The sequence below is a fragment of the Cucumis melo genome, chromosome 5, assembly GCF_025177605.1.
Source record: "Cucumis melo cultivar AY chromosome 5, USDA_Cmelo_AY_1.0, whole genome shotgun sequence".
Taxonomy (NCBI): domain Eukaryota; kingdom Viridiplantae; phylum Streptophyta; class Magnoliopsida; order Cucurbitales; family Cucurbitaceae; genus Cucumis; species Cucumis melo.
In genome coordinates, this window is record NC_066861.1 from 14933415 (window position 1) to 14953860 (window position 20446).

At 33.1% G+C, this 20446-nt stretch overlaps 2 protein-coding genes across 3 annotated transcripts; both read left to right on the forward strand.

The window, feature by feature from the left end:
• Positions 1 to 1006: 1006 nt before the first annotated feature.
• LOC103485804 (uncharacterized) lies at positions 1007 to 12636 on the forward strand. Of its 2 annotated transcripts, XM_008443506.3 has the most exons (12): positions 1007 to 1176; positions 1287 to 1342; positions 1441 to 1474; positions 1644 to 1742; positions 1820 to 1968; positions 4751 to 4789; positions 4997 to 5089; positions 5518 to 5616; positions 8087 to 8188; positions 8869 to 8952; positions 12048 to 12113; positions 12244 to 12636. In XM_008443506.3, exons 1-12 carry the CDS (start codon positions 1101 to 1103, stop codon positions 12328 to 12330), a joined length of 984 nt encoding a protein of 327 aa, XP_008441728.2. In that variant the 5' UTR covers positions 1007 to 1100; the 3' UTR covers positions 12331 to 12636. The 2 variants fall into 2 exon arrangements, with proteins under 2 accessions (XP_008441728.2, XP_016899509.2); XM_017044020.2 differs by lacking the exon at positions 12048 to 12113.
• A 5783-nt stretch (positions 12637 to 18419) lies between these two features.
• LOC103485805 (60S ribosomal protein L38) lies at positions 18420 to 20198 on the forward strand. Its single transcript, XM_008443507.3, has 3 exons — positions 18420 to 18587; positions 19549 to 19732; positions 19919 to 20198. Exons 1-3 carry the CDS (start codon positions 18585 to 18587, stop codon positions 19939 to 19941), a joined length of 210 nt encoding a protein of 69 aa, XP_008441729.1. The 5' UTR covers positions 18420 to 18584; the 3' UTR covers positions 19942 to 20198.
• Positions 20199 to 20446: the final 248 nt, after the last annotated feature.

The window sequence follows — 20446 nt, forward strand, 5'->3', positions numbered from 1 at the left end:
TAATATCCTTATGAGGCTACTATATATCACTGATATCAAAGTAATGCTAATGTAAAGGGATATTGGGTTGTTTGTTTTTAGCATAAATGAACAAATAAAAGAGATCATATTAACATGTTGCCGGTAATAGTTTTGAATCACTAGTAACATATCATCCATACGATAGCTTCTATTGCCAATAGTATAAATAAAATTGATATATTTGCAACTTTTGTTGAAATGAATTATCGATTTCAGGTTATACTATCAACATTTATATCATTTAGAAATTCAAAGTTCAAGTGATCAATGATCAATTCTTGAAAAGTATATTGATATAGTAGGCATAATGTCATTGATAGAAGTCATCACTTATAATATGATATCAGTCATAGAAGTCATCGTTGATAACAAAGGAGTAAAGAAAGTAATCTGAAGGGCAAAATTGGCACTTTTAAAAAAGTATCATATGACTAGTAAAAAAAATTGCTATTTGTTCCCTTGTGCCATAGGTTATATTTATTTTCTAATTTGTGCTATTTGGTATAGGGGTGTATATAAGTCGGGTTGGAGGAAATCTATGGACCAACCCAAAGCATTGACAAAAAATGAACGCTATCAATTCAATATGCAAGGGTTAACACAATCCAAAAAAATGCAAGGGTTAACACAATCCAAAAAATCAACACCCCAATCCAAAAAACATGTGTTGATTTTTCTTTTTTTAAATCTCTCCCTAACTTAGACAAATTTTCATATTGTTTTTCGCAAGATGAATAAATTGTCATTGAAAGATATAATGGAACATATATATATATATTCAAAAGAGGTTTACTTTTAGAATATAGATTATATACTTTTAGGTTATATGTTATATATATATTATACATAATTGAGTTGGATCGGATCAACCCAACCACTTACACGACTCGACTATCCGACTCAACAATTTTTTTTTTCCTCCAACCCGATCCTTATAGTTTGGTTGGGTGATGTGAGTTGGTCGGGCAAGACTTTTTTCACCACCCTTTGGTACAAATTTCACAAAATACGTTAGTTTTATAAATATGCAAAAAGCCGAACCTCTTATTCCATTTGAAACGAAGCGAGAGAAGTGAAGAATGCTACTTCTCGTCATTTTCTTTGTCTCATTCTTTCTCCTCCTCTTTCTCTTCTTCAGATTCGCCACTGCTTATGGTAATCATCCTTGCAAATTTCAATCAACAATTGAATTTTAATAGTTATATAAATGCGAAGGATTTGATTTTCTGTTTTTGTCGTCTTATTTTTTCTGTTCAAATTCATAGGCGACTTCACTTTAATGTCGAAGAACCATCTCAACCGAGAGGAAATTGAAGATAAGGTCAGCTAGTTTTGAGTTTTCTATTCTTCAAGTTCCAGTGTTCTTCATCACACCAATTATCATTCCTTTCTGATGTTAATCCACCTATGCTGTATCAGGTCGTTTGGATTACTGGTGCTAGCCGAGGAATTGGTATTCTGCTTAATATTTTGAGTTCTTTAATTATTTCTACTATATTGAGCTTTAATAGATCAAGAATCTTGCTGCTAATTTGTCTGTGTTTTATGCTCAATTATAAGATTACTGTTATTTCCTTTATTTGACATCTTTCTTATCTTTTAATTTTTTTTGTTGAATGTAGGGGAGGTTCTTGCAAAACAACTTGCTGCTTTGGGAGCCAAGCTTATTATTTCTGCACGGGATGAAGCTGGGTTAGAGAGAGTGAAGAGCGAGCTCTCTGGTTTGCAATTTTACATAAAAATTTGCACTAGTCTCGATAATTTTTCTTTCTCTAAAGCAGTTTTTGATCTGTCACAGGTAAATTTGCACCTAATGAAGTGAAAATTTTACCCTTAGATTTGGCATCTGGGGAAAATAAGTTGAAAGAGGCGGTAGAGTTAGCAGAGTCCTTTTTTCCCGGCTCTGGTGTGGATTATATGATCCATAATGCAGCTTTTGAGCGTCCCGTAAGTGATGAGTACTTTTTTATATCCATCTACTTGGCTTGAATAATGTTTTCATGAATGTAATTGATCCTTTAAGATTTTGAATGATTTTGAATCATGCCGGTAAAGATATTGACATTACACTATTGCACGATATTATGCATTGTCCTATTTTAGAAATGCCAGTTGTAAATTCTTTGATGTTCCTATCATTCTTGAATCTTTGGACATGTGTACTTAGTTGTTAGTCCTTCAACAAGCGTGTGGCTACTTAGACAAGGGTTCATGTTAATTGATAAAGGCAAGATTCCTTGCATTGCTGTACATGCAAATAATATTGGTTTCTTGCTTTATAGATTTCCTTAGTAATGTAGTATGTGATTCTTCAAGAAATTGACTATCTAGGATTTCCTACCAATCCAATTCAAGAAATAACAAGATATATTTCAATGTATCAGTTTAATTGGTAGGCCATAGATTAGAGGGTGTTGTATATCAAGTGAACCCCAGTTAGCATGGATCTAAATTTTATGTTAAAGGCTGAAACTGTCAATAGATAAGGTGGCAACTTCACTATGTTGTTTGGTCGGATGGGCATTGTTTCAATTAAGTGTAATAGTTTACTTTTATATTTATTTATATAAAAATAAATCATGGAGGCATTACGATAGCTGGCATGCACCTGAATGAACTTACTTTCATGGTGCTTTTGTGGGGACGTGATTCATAACATTGTTTTGTAAATTTACATTTTCATACAGTTCAAACTTTATGCTACACCGAATTATCTATTTTACATATTTCCCATTGGACGTTGACAACCATGTTTTCAATGTAGGCAATAAACAAAAAGTTAATGGACTGGGTTGGCTTTATCAGTTCTTTCGGCTTACTTGAACATCCTTACCAAAATTTTGGATGATTGTTCGTTCTACGTGTGGAAGATAAAACTTTGGTATAACCAAGCCCAATCTTGTTTTTTTTTTGAAACAGAAGCAAGCCTCTTTATTGATATAATGAGTGGGGCTAAAGCTCAAAGTACAAAGTACAAATTAATGAGTCGAAACACAACAAGATATGAGGAACAAAAAGGACCAACCCAAACATCTAAACCAAGAGAACAAGCTCAACCAAAGGGAGGAAAAAGCCAACCAACAACAACTCCCAAGAAGCCTTACGTAACAATTTGAAATGAACAAAGAAAACCCGAACAAAAAAAAACTAGATGTAGCAGTCCAAGAGGCTGTAAATCTTCCAAGATGGGTATGGCAGGGCATAGAAGGAATGTCAAAGGCAGCTGATAACGTGCAAATACTTTATCAACTTCGAACAGAAAAACACAGCTTGTTGTGCTTGCATGCGTGTATGCATGCATTCTTTCCAAAAGAGATGTATGCATGCTTGCATTGATGCAATTAGTTTGATACATCCCTCGAAATCTCAACCCTCAGTCCCTTTGTGTTGGTTTCACCAGACCTCACCCTTCTCTGCTACTGGTTAACAGATATATCACCATTGATTTCTTTGCCTGAAAATGATCTATTTTTGCACCTTCATTTGCTACAATAATTACTTTTGGTTGTAATTTTCAATCTAAGTTCTCTTTTGGATCTTTATTGCCCTTCTAAGTTTCTCAATGAATGTGATTTGCTTTGTCTCTTCCCCCTTTTACATCTTTGCATCAATCTCTTCTCTTAAATGCACTTATTTGGTTTGAATCTCAATCTTTGATTGGTTTGACATGTACATTTTGTCATTAACTTTTCTCTCCCCTTGTTGAGCTCTCACTATTTGATTTTTGTCTCCTACCAACCTGATGAATTTTTCCCCTCCATCACCGTTCATTTTGAATCTCTGATGCTATAGACCGACTGAGACTGTTCTCTGAATATCTTACAATCTGTTCCTGACTAAATTTCTCAAGGTTCATATCAATTTTTTTTACTTTAAGATTTATCTGCTTCAAGCGTTTCAACATTTTCTCCTTTTCTTCTAGTAGGCCATTCCTTGTGGTGAATCTTATAAATTTTCTAGTTGCTTTCTGCTAGATTCATGATGTTGCTTTGATTTTCCCATTGAAATTGTGCTTTCTGGGCTTTTTGCTGCTGAAGCTGTGATATTTTTTAGATTTTTTTAAAATTTCTCCTTAATTTTGGATGGAGAAAATCTGCTGAACAAGCTAGCCATGTGTTTCTGTCCATCTTCTCTCCCATATTTGTTTTCCTGTTTGCTTGTTGATAGTATAAGTGATGACCTAGTTCAGTCCAATCCAAACTAATTCTGTGGAGTGCATTTCAGGTTGGTTTATATGTGAATAGGTTCAGGTTAGTTAGGTTGGCTATACAGTCAACCTGCCAATTTGGATTGGTTAGACACTTGAAATTAACTCAATCCTATCTATGAAGGTCCTTATAGTTACTGATGTAGGAGTTATTGATTCCTTTCCTTTTGTAAGTGTTTCAATATCAATTTGATGTATTAGTTGTTTGTGCCTTTACTATTTGGCTGCAAAATAAGTTAGTTTCCTAGTTAGTTATTTTAACTATGCGTGGTTCTATAGGTAACTAGTCCTTAACTCCCTCTTGTGTATAAATAGGCCTTAGTGCCATCTCCTGTCTTTAATAAAAGAATTTTTCATTGAGTTCTCGAAGCATACATCAGTTACACCTTTTGTACAAAATCCTACTTCATCATTGAGTCTAATCATTCCATGGTGTAAAATGCTTCACATGCTCTGTTTTGTTTGTCTATGTCTATTCAGCGTTCTACACTTTGATATCTGTCTTTGTTTATCATTTTACAGAAAACTACAGCTTTGGATGTATCTGAGGAAAGTTTGAAGGTAAGGAGGAATAAACAAGTGACACTCACAGTCTGGTTTAGTGATTTTTAAGATGGATTGATTTTATATTCAGTACTATTCATCTTCTGGTTATTGAGATAGCCATTTCTTGTGTTATCATTTTGTTTCTATTGTTAACTCTCATTAAGTATGTACAACGGTGCTCAATTCTTACTTGTTTTCTCTCTCTCTTTTAATTACAATCAGACAACGTTTGATGTCAATGTTATTGGGACCATTTCTCTCACACGGCTTCTAGCACCTTTTATGTTACGACGGGGACGAGGTCATTTTGTTGTTGTAAGTGGAAGTCACTAATACTACTTATGCTTTGCCATTGTTTGCTTAATTTAGACTCGTTGCATCTTAATTTGATATGATAATATCAGTATGGCTGGACCCTGAATATGCTATTGTGATATAACTATAATGTTTATTGCCAGTTTGATCTTCAGGTTGTTACCTAATACCTGAACAGATAATCTTTATGATCAGAATTTCTAATTTTTCTCATCTTTGGGAAATACACATCTGACTATGTTCTAGTATTGGGCATTGATTGTTGGTACATTGTTGTAATTTTTAGAACTTTTCCTATTTGATTATTTGGACAGTCGTCATTTTATTTTTCATGTATTGTTCTTGTTTTTTCCCTTATTTCCTCTCACTTGTATGATAGTCTAAAATTTCAGTTGCTAATATTTCGTATCCTTCTGGATTGCTTTCAGATGAGCAGTGCTGCAGGAAAGACACCTGCTCCTGGACAGGCTGTATATTCTGCATCAAAGCATGCTCTGAATGGTTATTTTCATTCTTTACGATCAGAGGTAATATGAACCTAATGTGTTTGTCCTTATATTTGAGATTACAGTAGTAACATTTACCTTTTTTGAATGAAGGAATATGAACATGCCTTCCAGTTCCTATATTTGGCACTGTTTACTTGCATTTTGGAGTAACTTCTAGGTAGGTTAGACTCTACAAAATTAGAAACTAGAATTTTAGGTTCCAGGTTTCTTTTGTTTTGAAAATTAGGTTTATAAATAGAACTTTCTCGTAAGTTTTTTATGTTTCATACTAATCTTTTTCAAAAATCAAGCCAAGTTTTGAAAACTCAAAAAGTAATATTCAAAAACTTAATTATTTTTTGGATTTGACTAGGATTTCAAGTGCTTCTTTAACATGATGAAAACCATAATTGAAAGTTTGGGAGGAAAACTACCATTTTGGATTTTCAAGAAATCTCAACTTCTCATTAACTCAGGATTCAAGTGTTCGACATATGGGGAGAAGTTCACCACTGTTTTCTTTATTTTTCCCTATTTAACTAAAAGCCTAAAACCTGCTTGTAAGACTAAATCACTACTTTGAACTTCTTTACAAGAATCCACTAATCACTTTACAAGAATCCAGTAATCACTCATTCAATTAATTGAATTACAAATAAAGAAAAGTACTCAACCAAATTTAAAATTTAAAATAAATAAAGACAAGCAAAGTAAAATCTCTGGATCATAAAATTCATTTTCATTTAAAATGTACCCTTGTCCTCGAGGGTAGACTGGCCAGCATTGGTTGACTACTTGAACATTTTTTCCCATGGATTTTTTTTTCCTTTTAAAAGTTTTCTCCAGTGGGTTTCTCCACCTATAGACCTCTTTGATTTATAAGTCAATGTATCTTCATTGATTATGATCTTCGTTTGCATGCATCATTGATTAAATAATCTTTTATATTTGATATGTTAACTTAAAGTTAAATGTTATTTTATGAAACAATAACGTGAGTAGGTAATTCTTTTTTTTAATTGAGAAACAAGCCTTATAGTTTAAGAAACACAAACACAGGTATGAGACACAAATACAACACGAACACGACGATACACCATATTTAAAAAATCTAGGACACGACACAACAAGGACACATTTATTAAAATATTCATTTTTAAAAAATATATATCACACTCAAAATCCATAGTAAATGAATTGATGCATTTATATGCTTAAAAGACTTAGGATGATGTATTCCACACTCAAAAGTTACTATTATTGTCATATATGTCCTTTTAGTCTACTCAATGAGTGTTCTATGCATTTGTTGCACTAACAAATGTTCAATAGATGTCCATCAAGTGTTGGACACGTACACGCTAGCCAAACTAAAGTGTCTGTGCTTCTTAGTTTATAGTTTATCATCATAGACTAATGTGAGTCTAAAACATACTTTTCTTATCTTAAAATTAAAACTTTCATTTATTATTTTTATTTTTTTAGCTCAGTGAGGATCGAGCCATAGACCTTTGAAATTGATAATTGGTATCTTATCTACTAAGTTATGCTCGGATTGACATATTTGAACTATTACTAATTAATATAGATAAAAAAAGAATAATTTTGTTAGATAAATTTATTATTACTTATAATCAGAGATTTCAGTCCAAAATAAAAATATTTTAATCGACACATGGAGAGAGTGGGAAAGGGAGATGGTTTTCAAAGAATTATTTATTTATTGATTTATTTTAATGTATTCAGTTACTTTCATTAATAAAAAGTTAAAAGAATATATGGGCATACAAAAGAACAAGCCCACAAAAAAAGGAACTCCCTTTACAAGTAGGGACTCCAACTATGTGAAATCTCTCCTATAGAATAGCTACAAAAAGCCTTCTAAATCGAAGCCGGAAAAAACATGAAGGTGAACAACAGACCATAACTCCCTAGGAAGTAGGATCCCTCTCCATACCTTTAGACACCCTACTATTCTGCTAATCTCACAAGACCCCTAGAAACTGCACGCATCCTTGAAAGCCATAAAAAACGGCCTTTCTCCCCACAAAAAGGCAGATTGAGGAGAAACTCCTCAATCATAGCCCTAATGTCTTATGACCGATCTCTCTAAGGATTATATTAAATTTCTTATATGGTGTAAATATAATGTAAATTCTAATCAAAATACTAATTAATTTAAAATCAAAAGAACTTTGGTAGCAATTGTATATGTGCCAGACAGTTCTGAAGCCAGTCAGTATTTTCACCTCTGGTGCCTTTTTTATGAGAAAATTATGAGTTCAATTGAGGATACCATTGATTAATCCCTAAAATCTTAGAAAATTTTCCTATATTGGATTTGATGAGGTTCCATAATGTTTTTGGAAGTCTACCATAAAACCAGATGTTAAACTTTTGTTACTGCTTTTTCCTTTTCTCCTATAGTTTTATGGTCACTTACCTTTTATTTTCTTATGTAATCATGCATCGTTTATTTTTCTTTTATATTGCTACAATGGAATCTCAGCTCTACCAGAAGGGTATTAGAGTGACCGTTGTTTGTCCTGGGCCAATTGAAACGTCAACTGGCTCAGGTGCTGAAGTCATGGGGAAGAAAGGTGTATCTGAGGTATGTAGATCTTATTTTATCTTGTGTCAATGCTCATGTTGGCTTAAAGCATGTAAACTCAACAAAAAGATGAAAGTTTTGAATCTCCCGCAGAACTCAAATATATTTATATATTTGTTGGAACTCTTCCCTCTCCTCCGTTCAGGTTGATCAATTAGATTTGTTATAATGGATGAGTCGGATGATCTACTGGTCAACAAGAGTACATATAACTAAAGAGATTAGGGGGAATGAGTTGAAGTTACAGTGACCACTTGCACAACATTGTATTTCCTACAAGTTTCTTGGCAATTGAATCGAGACGAGTTAGACAATTGTTCCATGGGAATAATTGAGGTGTGTGCAAGTTGGCCAAAACATTCATGGATATGGAAAAGAATGAAAATTTTGATTTAAAGAAAAAAGACTTGTTTTGTTATTATTTACACATTTTTATGCCTAATCTTTAGGACAGGTTATTTATCTGCTTCATGGCATCATATATGGGTGGTTTTACATACTAACCCTTTATGTGATTGGAATGCTACTACTACTAGGGAGATATTTGTTATTAGTGATTGGAGTTGTTAGGATATTGGTTATAAAGGGAGGGAAGTAGGAATGAGAAAGTGGGGATTATTTTGGCGTGGCTCTGACCTGCTTAGAGCTTTATTGAGTTTCTTGATTCTACTTTCTTGCAGAAGCGACTTTCATCAGAAAAATGTGCTCAGTTAACAATTATTGCTGCCACCCATAATCTAAAAGAAGTTTGGATATCATATCAGGTATCCCTTTTGAATGATTCACTAATTTATCCCGTATTTATCCTTGATTAAATAGCTTGGAAGTAGAGTTCTCCTTTTTGTGATATTTGAAGCTACTATGATGTTGAACTATGTCACTTTATGGACCCATATCAATCCATTTAAATGCCACCAGAGAAAGAAAAATTGTGTGTTTTTTTATTTAAATAAATAGTCATGTGCATAGCTTTGACGTCTCTGTCTTTCATCTTGCACATAAAAAAGAAGGGTAGCTTGTCATTGCGTTGACATTATTGAAAATAGAGATGAAGAACAAACATAATTTTACGTGGAAACCCTAGTACAGGGAGAAAAATCACGGTGTTGATAATTTTATTATTTTCTAACAGAATAAATAATAGGACAAAGTAAATTACGTAACTATCCTTGAATGACCTAAGCCCGTTATTTCTAACACTTCCCCTCAAGTTGGGACGTAAATGTCATAAAGATCCAACATGCTAACGCAAGAATCAAAGCTTTGTCTGAGGAGCCTCTTTGGGAGGATATCAACAATCTGTTGGCTTGAGGGTATGTAAGGAATGCAGATGCTACCATCAAGCTTCTTTTTGATAAAGTATCTGTCAAGCTGCCTTATTATTGCAGCTTCATAGGCACCTCATTGTCTTGTCAAAGATCGGACAACGCCTCCTGGAGCCAGATCTCCTCACAAATACCTAAACTCATAGCTCTGTATTCGGCTTCAGCACTGCCTCTAGCCATAACTCCTTGCTTCTTATTTCTCCAAGCACATGATTAGCCCACACAAAAGTACATTATCCTGAGGTAGACTTTTTATCAACAATAGATCCTGCCCAATCAAAATTAGTATAAGCTTAAACACATCTTCTGCCAAGCTTCCTGAATCTCAGACCTTTACCAAGAGTTGCTTTTAAATACCTCATGATCTTGTTAATCGCCTCCATATGGTCCTTATAAGGTGCTTGCATGAATTGACTGACAATGCTCACACCATAGGAGATGTTAGACCTAGTGTGAGATAAGTAAATCGACTTTCCAGCAACTGAGTGAGACTTCTTCCCCGCTTAGACCGGACGCTGATTTATCTTTATCAATAGGAACCCTGTCACCTGAATTTTTGAGTTTGGCATTGAACTCGATGGTTGTATCAATAGGACGACATCCTAGCATACCTATTTGAGCTAATAAATCAAGGGTGTACTTTCTTTGGGACATTGGGATGCCTTTTTTGGATCTAACAATCTTCATCTCGAGAAAGTACTTCAGCTTCTCCAAGTCTTTGATTTCAAACTCAAACCCCATCTTCTTCTTTAGTTGGATGATCTCATTAGTGTCATCCCTAGATAGCACAATGTCATCGACATAGACAATCCGTATTTCAATTTTTCCTGTCTTAGACACTTTGGTGAACAAGGTGTGATCGGAGTGCCCCTGATTGTACACCTGAGACTTGATGAAAGTGGTAAACCTATCAAACCACGCTTTTGGTGATTGTTTCAACCCATATAAATATTTCCGAAGTTTGCAAACCTAATTATTAGATCAAGTTTTAAATCCTGGAGGCGGACTAATGTACACTTGCACTTTTAAATCCCCTTAAGAATGCATTCTTAACATCAAGTTGATATAGGGGTCAATCCTTATTCACTGCAGCAGACAACATAACTCTAACCGTCGTGTTTGCAATAGGAGAAAACGTCTCAAGATAGTCAATTCCATAAGTCTAGGTGAACCATTTTGCAACTAGCCTAGCCTTATGTCTATCAAGGGTACCATCTACTTTGTACTTGAATGTAAACACCCATTTGCATCCGACAGTCTCGTGTCCCTTAGGGAGTGTGTAAAGATCCTATGTTTTGTTCTTTTCTAGGGTTCAACTTTCCACTCCGGACACTCTAAGGCTAGGTGGATACTTTTAGGTATTGTGATAGAGTTAAGACTGGCAGTAAAAGTTATGAACTGTGGTGAGAGATTCTCATGACACATAATTAGAGATGATGTGCTTTGTATAAGACCTAGTACCTTTCCTCGCTGCAATAGGAAGATGAAGAGATGGATCATACTTACTGGTATTTTTGAACGGTCTGACTTCATTTTGTTTTCAGTATGTTCAGCAACAACCTCATTCTCATCAATCACATCCTCTCTATCTATAATGACCCATCAATACTGCCTTGCTCCCCCATATCTTCAGGAACAACTGTCTCGAACCCGTTATTCTCACCTGCCTTACTGTTGGTATGTGAATTAGTTGAATTTATCTCGGACCTGTCATTTTCACTCATTCCGTTATTACTATGTGAGTTAATGAAATCAGTTGTACTTTGATCCCTTATTGTTTTAGAATCTTGGATTGGAGTTGTCTGAACAGTAGGACACTTAACTTCCCTTTTGAGATTCCTCCTATAGTAAGTTTTTCCAGGGAACTTGATTTGTGGGTAGGATTGTACTGTGAGAACTAGGGTCAGGTAAGGTAACCACAGTAGTACAAATAGACTCTAAAGGAAGTATATAGTTAGACTTTTCACTCACACTCTGCCCTTGAAGTAGGCTAACGGGAAAGAAAGGATGATTCTCAATAAATGTGACATCCATGACAATAAAGTACTTGTGTGAAGATGGATGGAAGTATTTATAGCCTCATTGGTGTCGAGGATACCCAACAAACACAAAAGCCTAAGCGCGAGGAGTGAATTTAGTTTGGTTAGGACTATGACTATGAACATAGGTTGTGCATTCAAAGATTTGAAGGGGAACACCAGGGACTGGTGGAGGGATAAGATTCTTTGAGACAATCTAATGGTGTCTGGAGGTGAAGGACATGGGAAAGCACGCGGTTGACGAGCCTAATTAACATAATAAAAAATAGGGTAAAGTAAATTACGTAGCTACCTTTTGGCTTCTCAAATGGGGTTCTTGTACATGTCAAGCTAATATGTAAGTGGTAGCAAAAATGTACTCACAAAAATCCCAAACTCAAATTCTGGAAAACATGCTATTTGTTTTCATCTTTTTTCTTTTCTTATGGATAGCAAAAAATTCATCAACAACTCTTATTTTTGTGAGACATTTAATTAGTTGCTTGATTTCTGTAGCCCGTCCTTGCTGTTATGTATTTGGTTCAATATACGCCAACGGTGGGCTACTGGCTCATGGATAAGGTATTATTTGGTTTCAAAATTGTAAAAAATTGGGAATCAAAGAAAGTTTGAAATTGTGAGATATGGGCTCATGAATTGAATAATCTCTAGTCCTATCCTGAATGGTTGTGTATGTAAAATATACTTGCAGATTGGAGGGAATCGTGTTGAAGCGGCTGCTAAGAAGGGGAACACTTACTCGCTGAGTTTGTTATTTGGGAAAAACAAGTCATCTTAAAGTATGACTTCACCGTAGTTCAAAATTTTCAAGAATAACTTTTCTTTTATATATATATATATATATATATATATATATATATATATATAGATAGATAGATAGATAGATAAAGTAGATATATAAACAGATACTCATCTCCATTACGCAATGCAATGAATAGCTGAAAAGCATGCAAAAGTGATGCACAAGTACGTTCTTTTCTTTTCTTTTCTTTTTTTTTTTGTTTGTTCTAATTTATATGTTAAAAGTAATTTAAGGTATGTGATTTGGGACGGGCTTTCAATAAGAAAACACTCATCTTTTGTCTGTCTTCGGGCTTCGCACTTTTTATTTGCAGCAATTTTCATGGGAAATTGCAACTGATGTCTAAAATTTGATTACTGTTTTGAAATGTCTAATTTTTTAAAGGTTAAATAGTAAAAAAACATCCCAAACTTTAAAAAAAGTATTATCAAACTTTCAAAAAGGATTGAAAAGTACTAACCATTAGTTTTAGATGGATTATGTTAGAAGTTGTTTGGATCAAAGAAAATGGCATGGAATAAGGAACATTAATGTGTAGTGATAAACTAATATAAAATTTCTGTTTTAATTAAACTTCATAATATAAATATAATTTTGGGTATGATTTAATAAAAATTATTATAGGAGATAATTAAATAGTTGAAGAAGTTGAATTGGATTCATATTAAAATTATATATTAAATGTAGGGTTTGTTGCAAAAAAAAAAAAAAAATGGTAAAAAAGCAAAATATAATATAATAGCATATATAGTACAAAAGATAGTGAAAGGCTTATCCATGTCAAACCACCATTTTGGTTGTTTTTTTTTTCTTTTTTATCAAATTTATCAAATTAAAAACTATCACTAATAGTAGCTATCGCTGATACTACCTATTGTGATAATTGCTATCAGTGATATATGTTATCACCAATAGTTTTTAATTTGATAATTGATTATTTTACACACTTTTCGATTTGTTCACATCGATAGCTATTACTAATAGCTACACTTAGTAAGTATCACTGGTAGCTGTTATTGGTTGTTATCATAAATAGTTATTATCAGTAATAACTTATTACCATTACAAGTATTTTTTTATTTTTTTTTGGTTTTCTTAAATTGAAAGCTATCATTGATAGAAGTTGATAGCTGTTATACGTTGCTACCGTTGATAGATGTTATTAATGGTATCTTTTAATTTGAGAAATATGTTATCATTTAATATAATTGATAACGGCTATCAACGACAACTTTTATTAATGATAGCTTTTATTAATTGAGTAATTTTCAATTTGAGAAATGTGGTATCAGTTGCTATAGTTGGCTGTTATTGCTGATAACTTTTATCTGATAACTTCTATCAGCAATAACTTTTAGTTTGTGAAATGTGGTATCAGTTGCTATAACTGATATCTTCTATGAACAATGTTGTTATCAATTGATATTCATGATAGTTGGTATAAGTAGTTTTTCTATATATTGCTATCAATATAAAATAATATCACTAACATTATCTATCAACGATTGCATTAGAAGAATATCACTAATAGACAATATAAGTGATATCATTAGAAGAATATTTTTAAAAAGTGATATTTTCTTAGTAAACACATCCATTTTGAATTGATGAGATTTAATTAGGCTATTAATTGATATTTTTGGTAACTACTATCAATGATATTCTTCTATTACGATCACTAATAATATCTATCAGTCATAGGAAAAGAAGAATATCACTGATAGCATTTATACGTAATATCCCTAATAAGCTATTATATATGAACGATATCAAGGTAATGTTACTATGAAATGTTTGTTTCTAACATAAATGGACAAAGAAAAGAGATTAGATTAGTATGCTATTGGTAATAACTTTGAATACTAATAACATACTATCCATATGATTAGCTTCTATCACTAATAGTATAAATGAAATTGAAATAGTTGCAACTTTTGTTGATTTCAGGTTATGCTATCAACATTTACATCATATATAGAAATTCAGAGCTCAAGTTGTTATGATATATATATATATATATACACACATACATACATGTCCCTTATCGTAACATACAGTCTAGGGTTCCTTTGTTCTATATATATATATGTAACTTTACTCTGACTCTATATGAATAAGAAATATATTTTTATCTGACTTCTTGAGTACACAAGTTATCGGTGATAAATTCATGAAAAACATGTTGACATATTAGACGCGTTGTCATCGATAGAAATCATCACTGATAGTATGAGAGGAAGGAAATTGAAGGGCAGAATTGACATTTTTAAAAAATTTACCATATGACTAGTAAAAATTTGCTATTTTTGCAAATGTTATTTCCTTGTGCTATAGATTATATTTATTTTCTAATTTGTGCTATTTGGTGCAATTTTTCTTAAATAAATGATATTTAATTTAGTTTAGTAATTAATTAGTTTTATATGGTATTTAATTTAGTTTAGTAATTAGTTAGTTTACGTAATTAATTGATGTAGAATAAATAAATATATGATATTTAATTTAGTAATTAAATAATGGACACTTACAAAAAAGGCAAAACAAGTTATAATAATTAAGTCCATAATACACAAATTCATTGTTTGTAAAAATGGTAAAAACAAAGCCCAGCCCACATATACAAGATATAAAATGTCTCAAATCCCTTGTTATTGATATATACTTGATTCACACCTGATACACTTTATATTCCTTAATACACTTAACATACATTTGATACTTCTTGATAACATTTTGATCTTGATACACTTGATGCATCAAGATACACTTTGATACATCTAAAACATCCTGATACATCTAATACTTCACGTTACACTTGATTTTTTTGATACACTTCATACACTTAAAGGCTTCATTGATAAGTTTGACACACTCGATACATTGCTAATAAACTTGTTATGCTTCATTAGTACACTCAACAAATTTAAAGCTTTTATTTTAATTTATTTTCCAACTAATTCAATATAATTTACCACATCATCAAATATAACTCATGTCCACGTCAGCACCTAACGGTCTAGTAAGCATTCCGTTAAGTTAAAGTTAACTCAAGGACCATTTAGAGTATTTGGAAAACGTGGGGCGACCAAAGTGTCTGTTTTGAAACTTCAGAGACCAAATAGACACGAACTTCAAATCTCAATAACCAAAAGTGCATTTTACCCTTTTTATTATTATTATTATTTATTAATATTGGCACGCCCCACCCCAAAAGTTACTCTAGGCGACCTAGTTGAGGCGTGCTGCCTAGACACTCAACACATATCACTCCCCATGATAAACGATGAATACCTAGTAAGCAGAACAACTTCTTAAATCAGTCTCAACGCAAAGCTCCAACTTAGAACTCAAAAGACTTTACAACACAATGTAGTTGAAAAATAGATAATAACTTCACATCTTATTTCATTTATTCTTGGGTTTGTCACCTAGTCTTTAATACTTAAGCTTTTAAGCTCTAGGTGATAAGCACAATACAATGCAGAGGAATACAACAACAATAATACAACTTCTCATTTTATTAGTCTTTAACCATGCGTTCTACAATCTTAAAGCATAGATCCTCACGTACATTAACTATAATACAACTTTAGAACGCTAAGTCGAGCTTCTCCACTTTACTCTCTTAGCTTGATTGTTTAGCTTCTTAATACGAGGGCTTAACTTCCCAAAAAATGAGATGCAACCCTCTTTTAAAGATAATAACTTCAAAGTAATTGAAAACAGATTGCTTGGTCAGCATTCTCGTGTCACAACTCATCTTACCTTTCTTTACTTGGCTTTAACGCCTGGTCACCTGGCGAGGGAAGAACTTAAAATATAAGTCGAAGTCTTAGTAAATGAGATTTTAGAAATACCTTTTGGAGATTACAATACAATCACATAAGTTCATTTTCACTTTATGAACACATGACTCATAATACTTCATTTCATAAAACATAGAAATTGCACATTAGCTTTCTCTTATTTCTTGCCACCAAGAACATGAATTATTCCCCTCCCCAAGACTATTGGGATTCGCTCTCGCAAGTACCTTGCATTTAGACTACTATGATGTTCACTTCATTCACAGCATCCAGGAAATCCCTTGATTCATTTCTCGTTGCACATACCGTTCACACGATGCCTTTACAGTACATTGTGTGTACACCACATAATATCTGCTCACTTGGTAGGAATAAGGATAATGGTTTACTCGCACACAATCAACACAACATCACATAGAAATCCATAGTTTTCTCTTTTCAAATAACAACATCAACAACATTAACAACAAGACATCAATGTATATATATACAGAACGAGGTTCGAAAGGAATTTTTTCAAATACATATTTTATTTAAGAAGATTAATCAAAAAATGCTTAGTTTGCACATCAAGGCCACTCACGAAAATACTTGATTCCCTACTTCTCAGAATGCTTAGCTTCGCTTCTCTTTTTGCCTAGCTTCCTTAGCAAAAGCTCACCAGTTAGCACTTCTTTGGCAACTTCTCAAATTTTCTTATCGCCCTATACTCTTTTGGCAGAGCTTCAATACTTGAGCTTCCTTAACACTTCCTTCGAAACCTTAAGTCCTATTTATATTAGTCCTAAATTGGATTAGTCATCGCTAAGCTCATCTTAGCTTGTCAACTCCTTCTTAGTGCTTTACACGTGTAGGTTTGAAATCTTCTTTAATCATGCTTAACCTTAACCCAACACATAAGATGCTGACTAATATAAATTATTAGCTTAACTTAAATTTCCTAACTTTCTTTCCTCGTCTAACCCAAAACAAAAACTCTCCTCGCGTTTAGCTAACAAAAACATGCACTCTTCCTTGCATCTTTGGTCAAAACGCATATCCAAAATGCATTCTTTTATACTTAACCATTTTCACTCCCTTTACCATAGAAGGCGAGATACTTATCCTAGCTTCCTTCTCTGCAATCCTTCTATTAGAACACGGACTCAACACAAGCCATCGATAAGTTATCATTGGTCTTCTTTCACCTTCCGATCTCATTTTCTCTATATAGTTCTGTCTCTAGTATCTTCATGGTTAGTTTTCTTTCTCCTTAAACTCTAATTATTTTGTTTTTGGAAGGGAAGATTATTAGGTTGTGTATAGTTTCTTTTCAATAAAGTTTTTTAAGTGGTGTGCCAATTAGGTCATAGGTTTGACATGATCATTAATTACCTTGAGAAAATGGTTAAATTATAGTGGATTTTGGTGTTTTTAAAACTATTTATATTTGGGGTCTTTAATAAATATAATAAAGCGGCAAAATATTTACATTGTTCAGAACAATTTCGAAAACGGAAAAAACGCACAGGCCCATAATAGAAAATACTAAAAATGCCCCGTCAACCACACCGTGTGTAATATATTTGGTACACGATCATTTAGATTTGGCTATTATTTGGTACAAGATCATTTATATTTGGTCGTTTAGATTTGGATAGCCAAATTTGAACAATTTATTTTTTCAATTCTCTGCACACAATCGTTTTATTTGGTTATATAATCGTTTAGATTTGGTTGCACAATAATTTAGATTTGGGTGATTTTTTTTCCAGATTTGGTACACGATCTTGAACCAAATAATAGTTTGTAAAAAAAAGAAAAAGAAAAGAAGAAAGATGATGGAAAGGAAAAAAAATCAAATCATAAACAAAGAGGAGAAGAAAGACGATAAAAGAAAAGGACAAACTTGAAATATTTAAAAAATTGCTAGTTTTGTTACGCGGGCCGTAAATAATTTATGGGTTTCTATTTAATTTAGGTATTTTTTTTTTTTTTGACTATTTTGCACTTTTATTTATTTTTTATTATGTTTTGTTGGTTTCGTCAATTTTAGAATTTAATTATCTTTTTTACTTTTTTGTCCAAAGTAAACTTTTTTCTATACCATTTATGTAATCAGCATGTTTTTTAGTGGGTGGCCATAAATCAAAGATTTTGGTTTTTGGATATTTTCCAAAATCGGCCTTATATTTAGGCCTTAAAATGGTTTTATGTCTGGAGAATTGAAGAAGTGGCAAAATCGAGGAGTCTTCTTGATACTTGTAGGCTTGTGTTCTTCTCATATTTGACGGCCCAACAAGCATTAACCTTACGGCCCATTGGTTTGTTCTTCTGAATCCGAAACCCTAAAATAGACTTCCTCCTTCGTCATTTGTTTCTCTCGTATCCTCACCTCCCAACGCCGTTCGTATCACATTTCTTCTTCCCTCACCACCCCTAAAAATGGTACTCTCTCTACTCTTTGTTTTTCGCGATTCTCTACCTTGTATTTTAATGGCGCCTCTTAATACTCTTGAAATTTCTGTTCAATCCACGTACCCAACTGCTATGTTATTGTTGTTTTATTACTCATGAGCAGCAGCTCTTGGCCTAGTTTTTGTTGTATCCAATTACTGATTTGTTTTCTGTTTAACTCTCATGTTAGAGATCTCTAACTATTTGACATCTCTCGAGCTTGTTTAGATTACTTTTCGAATGTGGAACTTCTCCAACTGTTTTAGTGAATTTTTGTTGGATTTTCTTCTTCAACTTTTTAAATAATGTAACTAAGAATTTGGTACTGGCAAGAATTTGGATGATGTTATAATGGGGTGATTGATGGGTCCGTATTATGGTTCCTCGATTATAAAAGGGGGTTTCTCTTTTCTGGAATAAAGAGCGTCATCTTGAAGTGTTCTTCGACATTGTTAATTATCAAGCCATTTGCTGCTGCAAATTATTTGATCGATTTGTTTCTTTTACGTTTCTTTTTGGAAGAAATTGATAAGCCATTTGTAATCCATTAGGATTCTCCATTCATGTACTGATTTTATTTTTCGTCTGAGTAATTCTGTTCCATGTTATCTCTCGTACGTTTGTTTGATAATGTAGTGGGAGCAATCTGTCCAATGTCCTGAAACTTTATTCTTTCTGGCTTTTATTGATTTGTAATGTATTGAATACTTGAACATAGTTGGGGTTTTGTATATTATGAGTTTCATGATCAAGTTTGGTGACCTTCCCAATTAGTTCACGTTGTTTCGAGCATTCCTGTAAAAGCTTGGGTGGTATAAATTTATCAAGCGGCATTATTTCTGCCTCTGATCTTTCCATGAATTGTATACTTCTCTTCAAAGTGTTGATGGAATTGCATTGAAGTTTCAAAACAGTATTGCTGAATCTCCCTTTTGTTTCTCTTGTTGGACAGCCAAAGCAAATCCATGAGATCAAAGACTTTCTTCTCACTGCAAGAAGAAAGGATGCCCGCTCTGTCAAAATCAAAAGGAGCAAAGATGTAGTCAAGTTTAAGGTTCGCTGTTCCAAGTACCTTTACACGCTCTGCGTCTTTGACTCGGAGAAGGCTGACAAATTGAAGCAGTCTCTTCCACCAGGTATTCTTTTAAGCTCTGTTAAATTTATGTTCAGGATTTGGTCTTGATTGGTTTCAAGAATCCTAATGCTAAATCATATGTGTGTTGTTTTTTATAATGAATTTAAATTAAAATGTTTTCTTGTTTAACTGTACGCATGTTAATGCGTTTTAATTCCCTATATATTTTTGGTTTAAATTGTTGTAGGTTTGAGTGTGCAAGATCTTTGAAGAAGTAGTGAACGAATTTTGGAGATTTATATGGAAAAACAAGGGCTGAAGGAAACGTTTGCCAGTTATTTTTCTTTCTTATTTTCAATCATCTGCTGTGTTGAATGTTCGGATTTTTATAGGGACGGCTGTTCTTGTCACGAGTAGGAGTTGGACTGAACTTTTAGCGTTTCTTAAATTTTATGAACCGTTCTCAGATTTTGAACTGTTTGAGATTTGTCCATCATTGAATCACAACTTCTATCATCATTTTGGCCCTTTTGTTCTATATTTTAGTTTTTACTAATCAGAAATCGTTAGGCAGCATATGAAATTTTCCATTGGATTTTTCTGGGTAGGTGGATGATAAAAATAAAGGAATACTCTTGTTGTTTTTGTTTTCCTAGAATTTTGGATCATTATTTTGCCTTCTATAATTGTGTCTTATTTTTGTTTTTTTTTTGTTAGGATCGTACCTTGAACGTTTATCTATTGACAGTCATGGTTTTTCACTTTATAATATGGA

Coding starts and splice junctions, on each gene's coding strand:
- LOC103485804 (XM_008443506.3), top strand. CDS start 1,101: ATGCTACTTCTCGTCATTTTCTTTGTCTCATTCTTTCTCCTCCTCTTT. Junction 1,743..1,819: donor AGTGAAGAGCGAGCTCTCTG/GTTTGCAATTTT, acceptor GATCTGTCACAG/GTAAATTTGCACCTAATGAA. Junction 12,114..12,243: donor GCTACTGGCTCATGGATAAG/GTATTATTTGGT, acceptor ATATACTTGCAG/ATTGGAGGGAATCGTGTTGA.
- LOC103485805 (XM_008443507.3), top strand. Junction 19,733..19,918: donor GAAGCAGTCTCTTCCACCAG/GTATTCTTTTAA, acceptor AAATTGTTGTAG/GTTTGAGTGTGCAAGATCTT.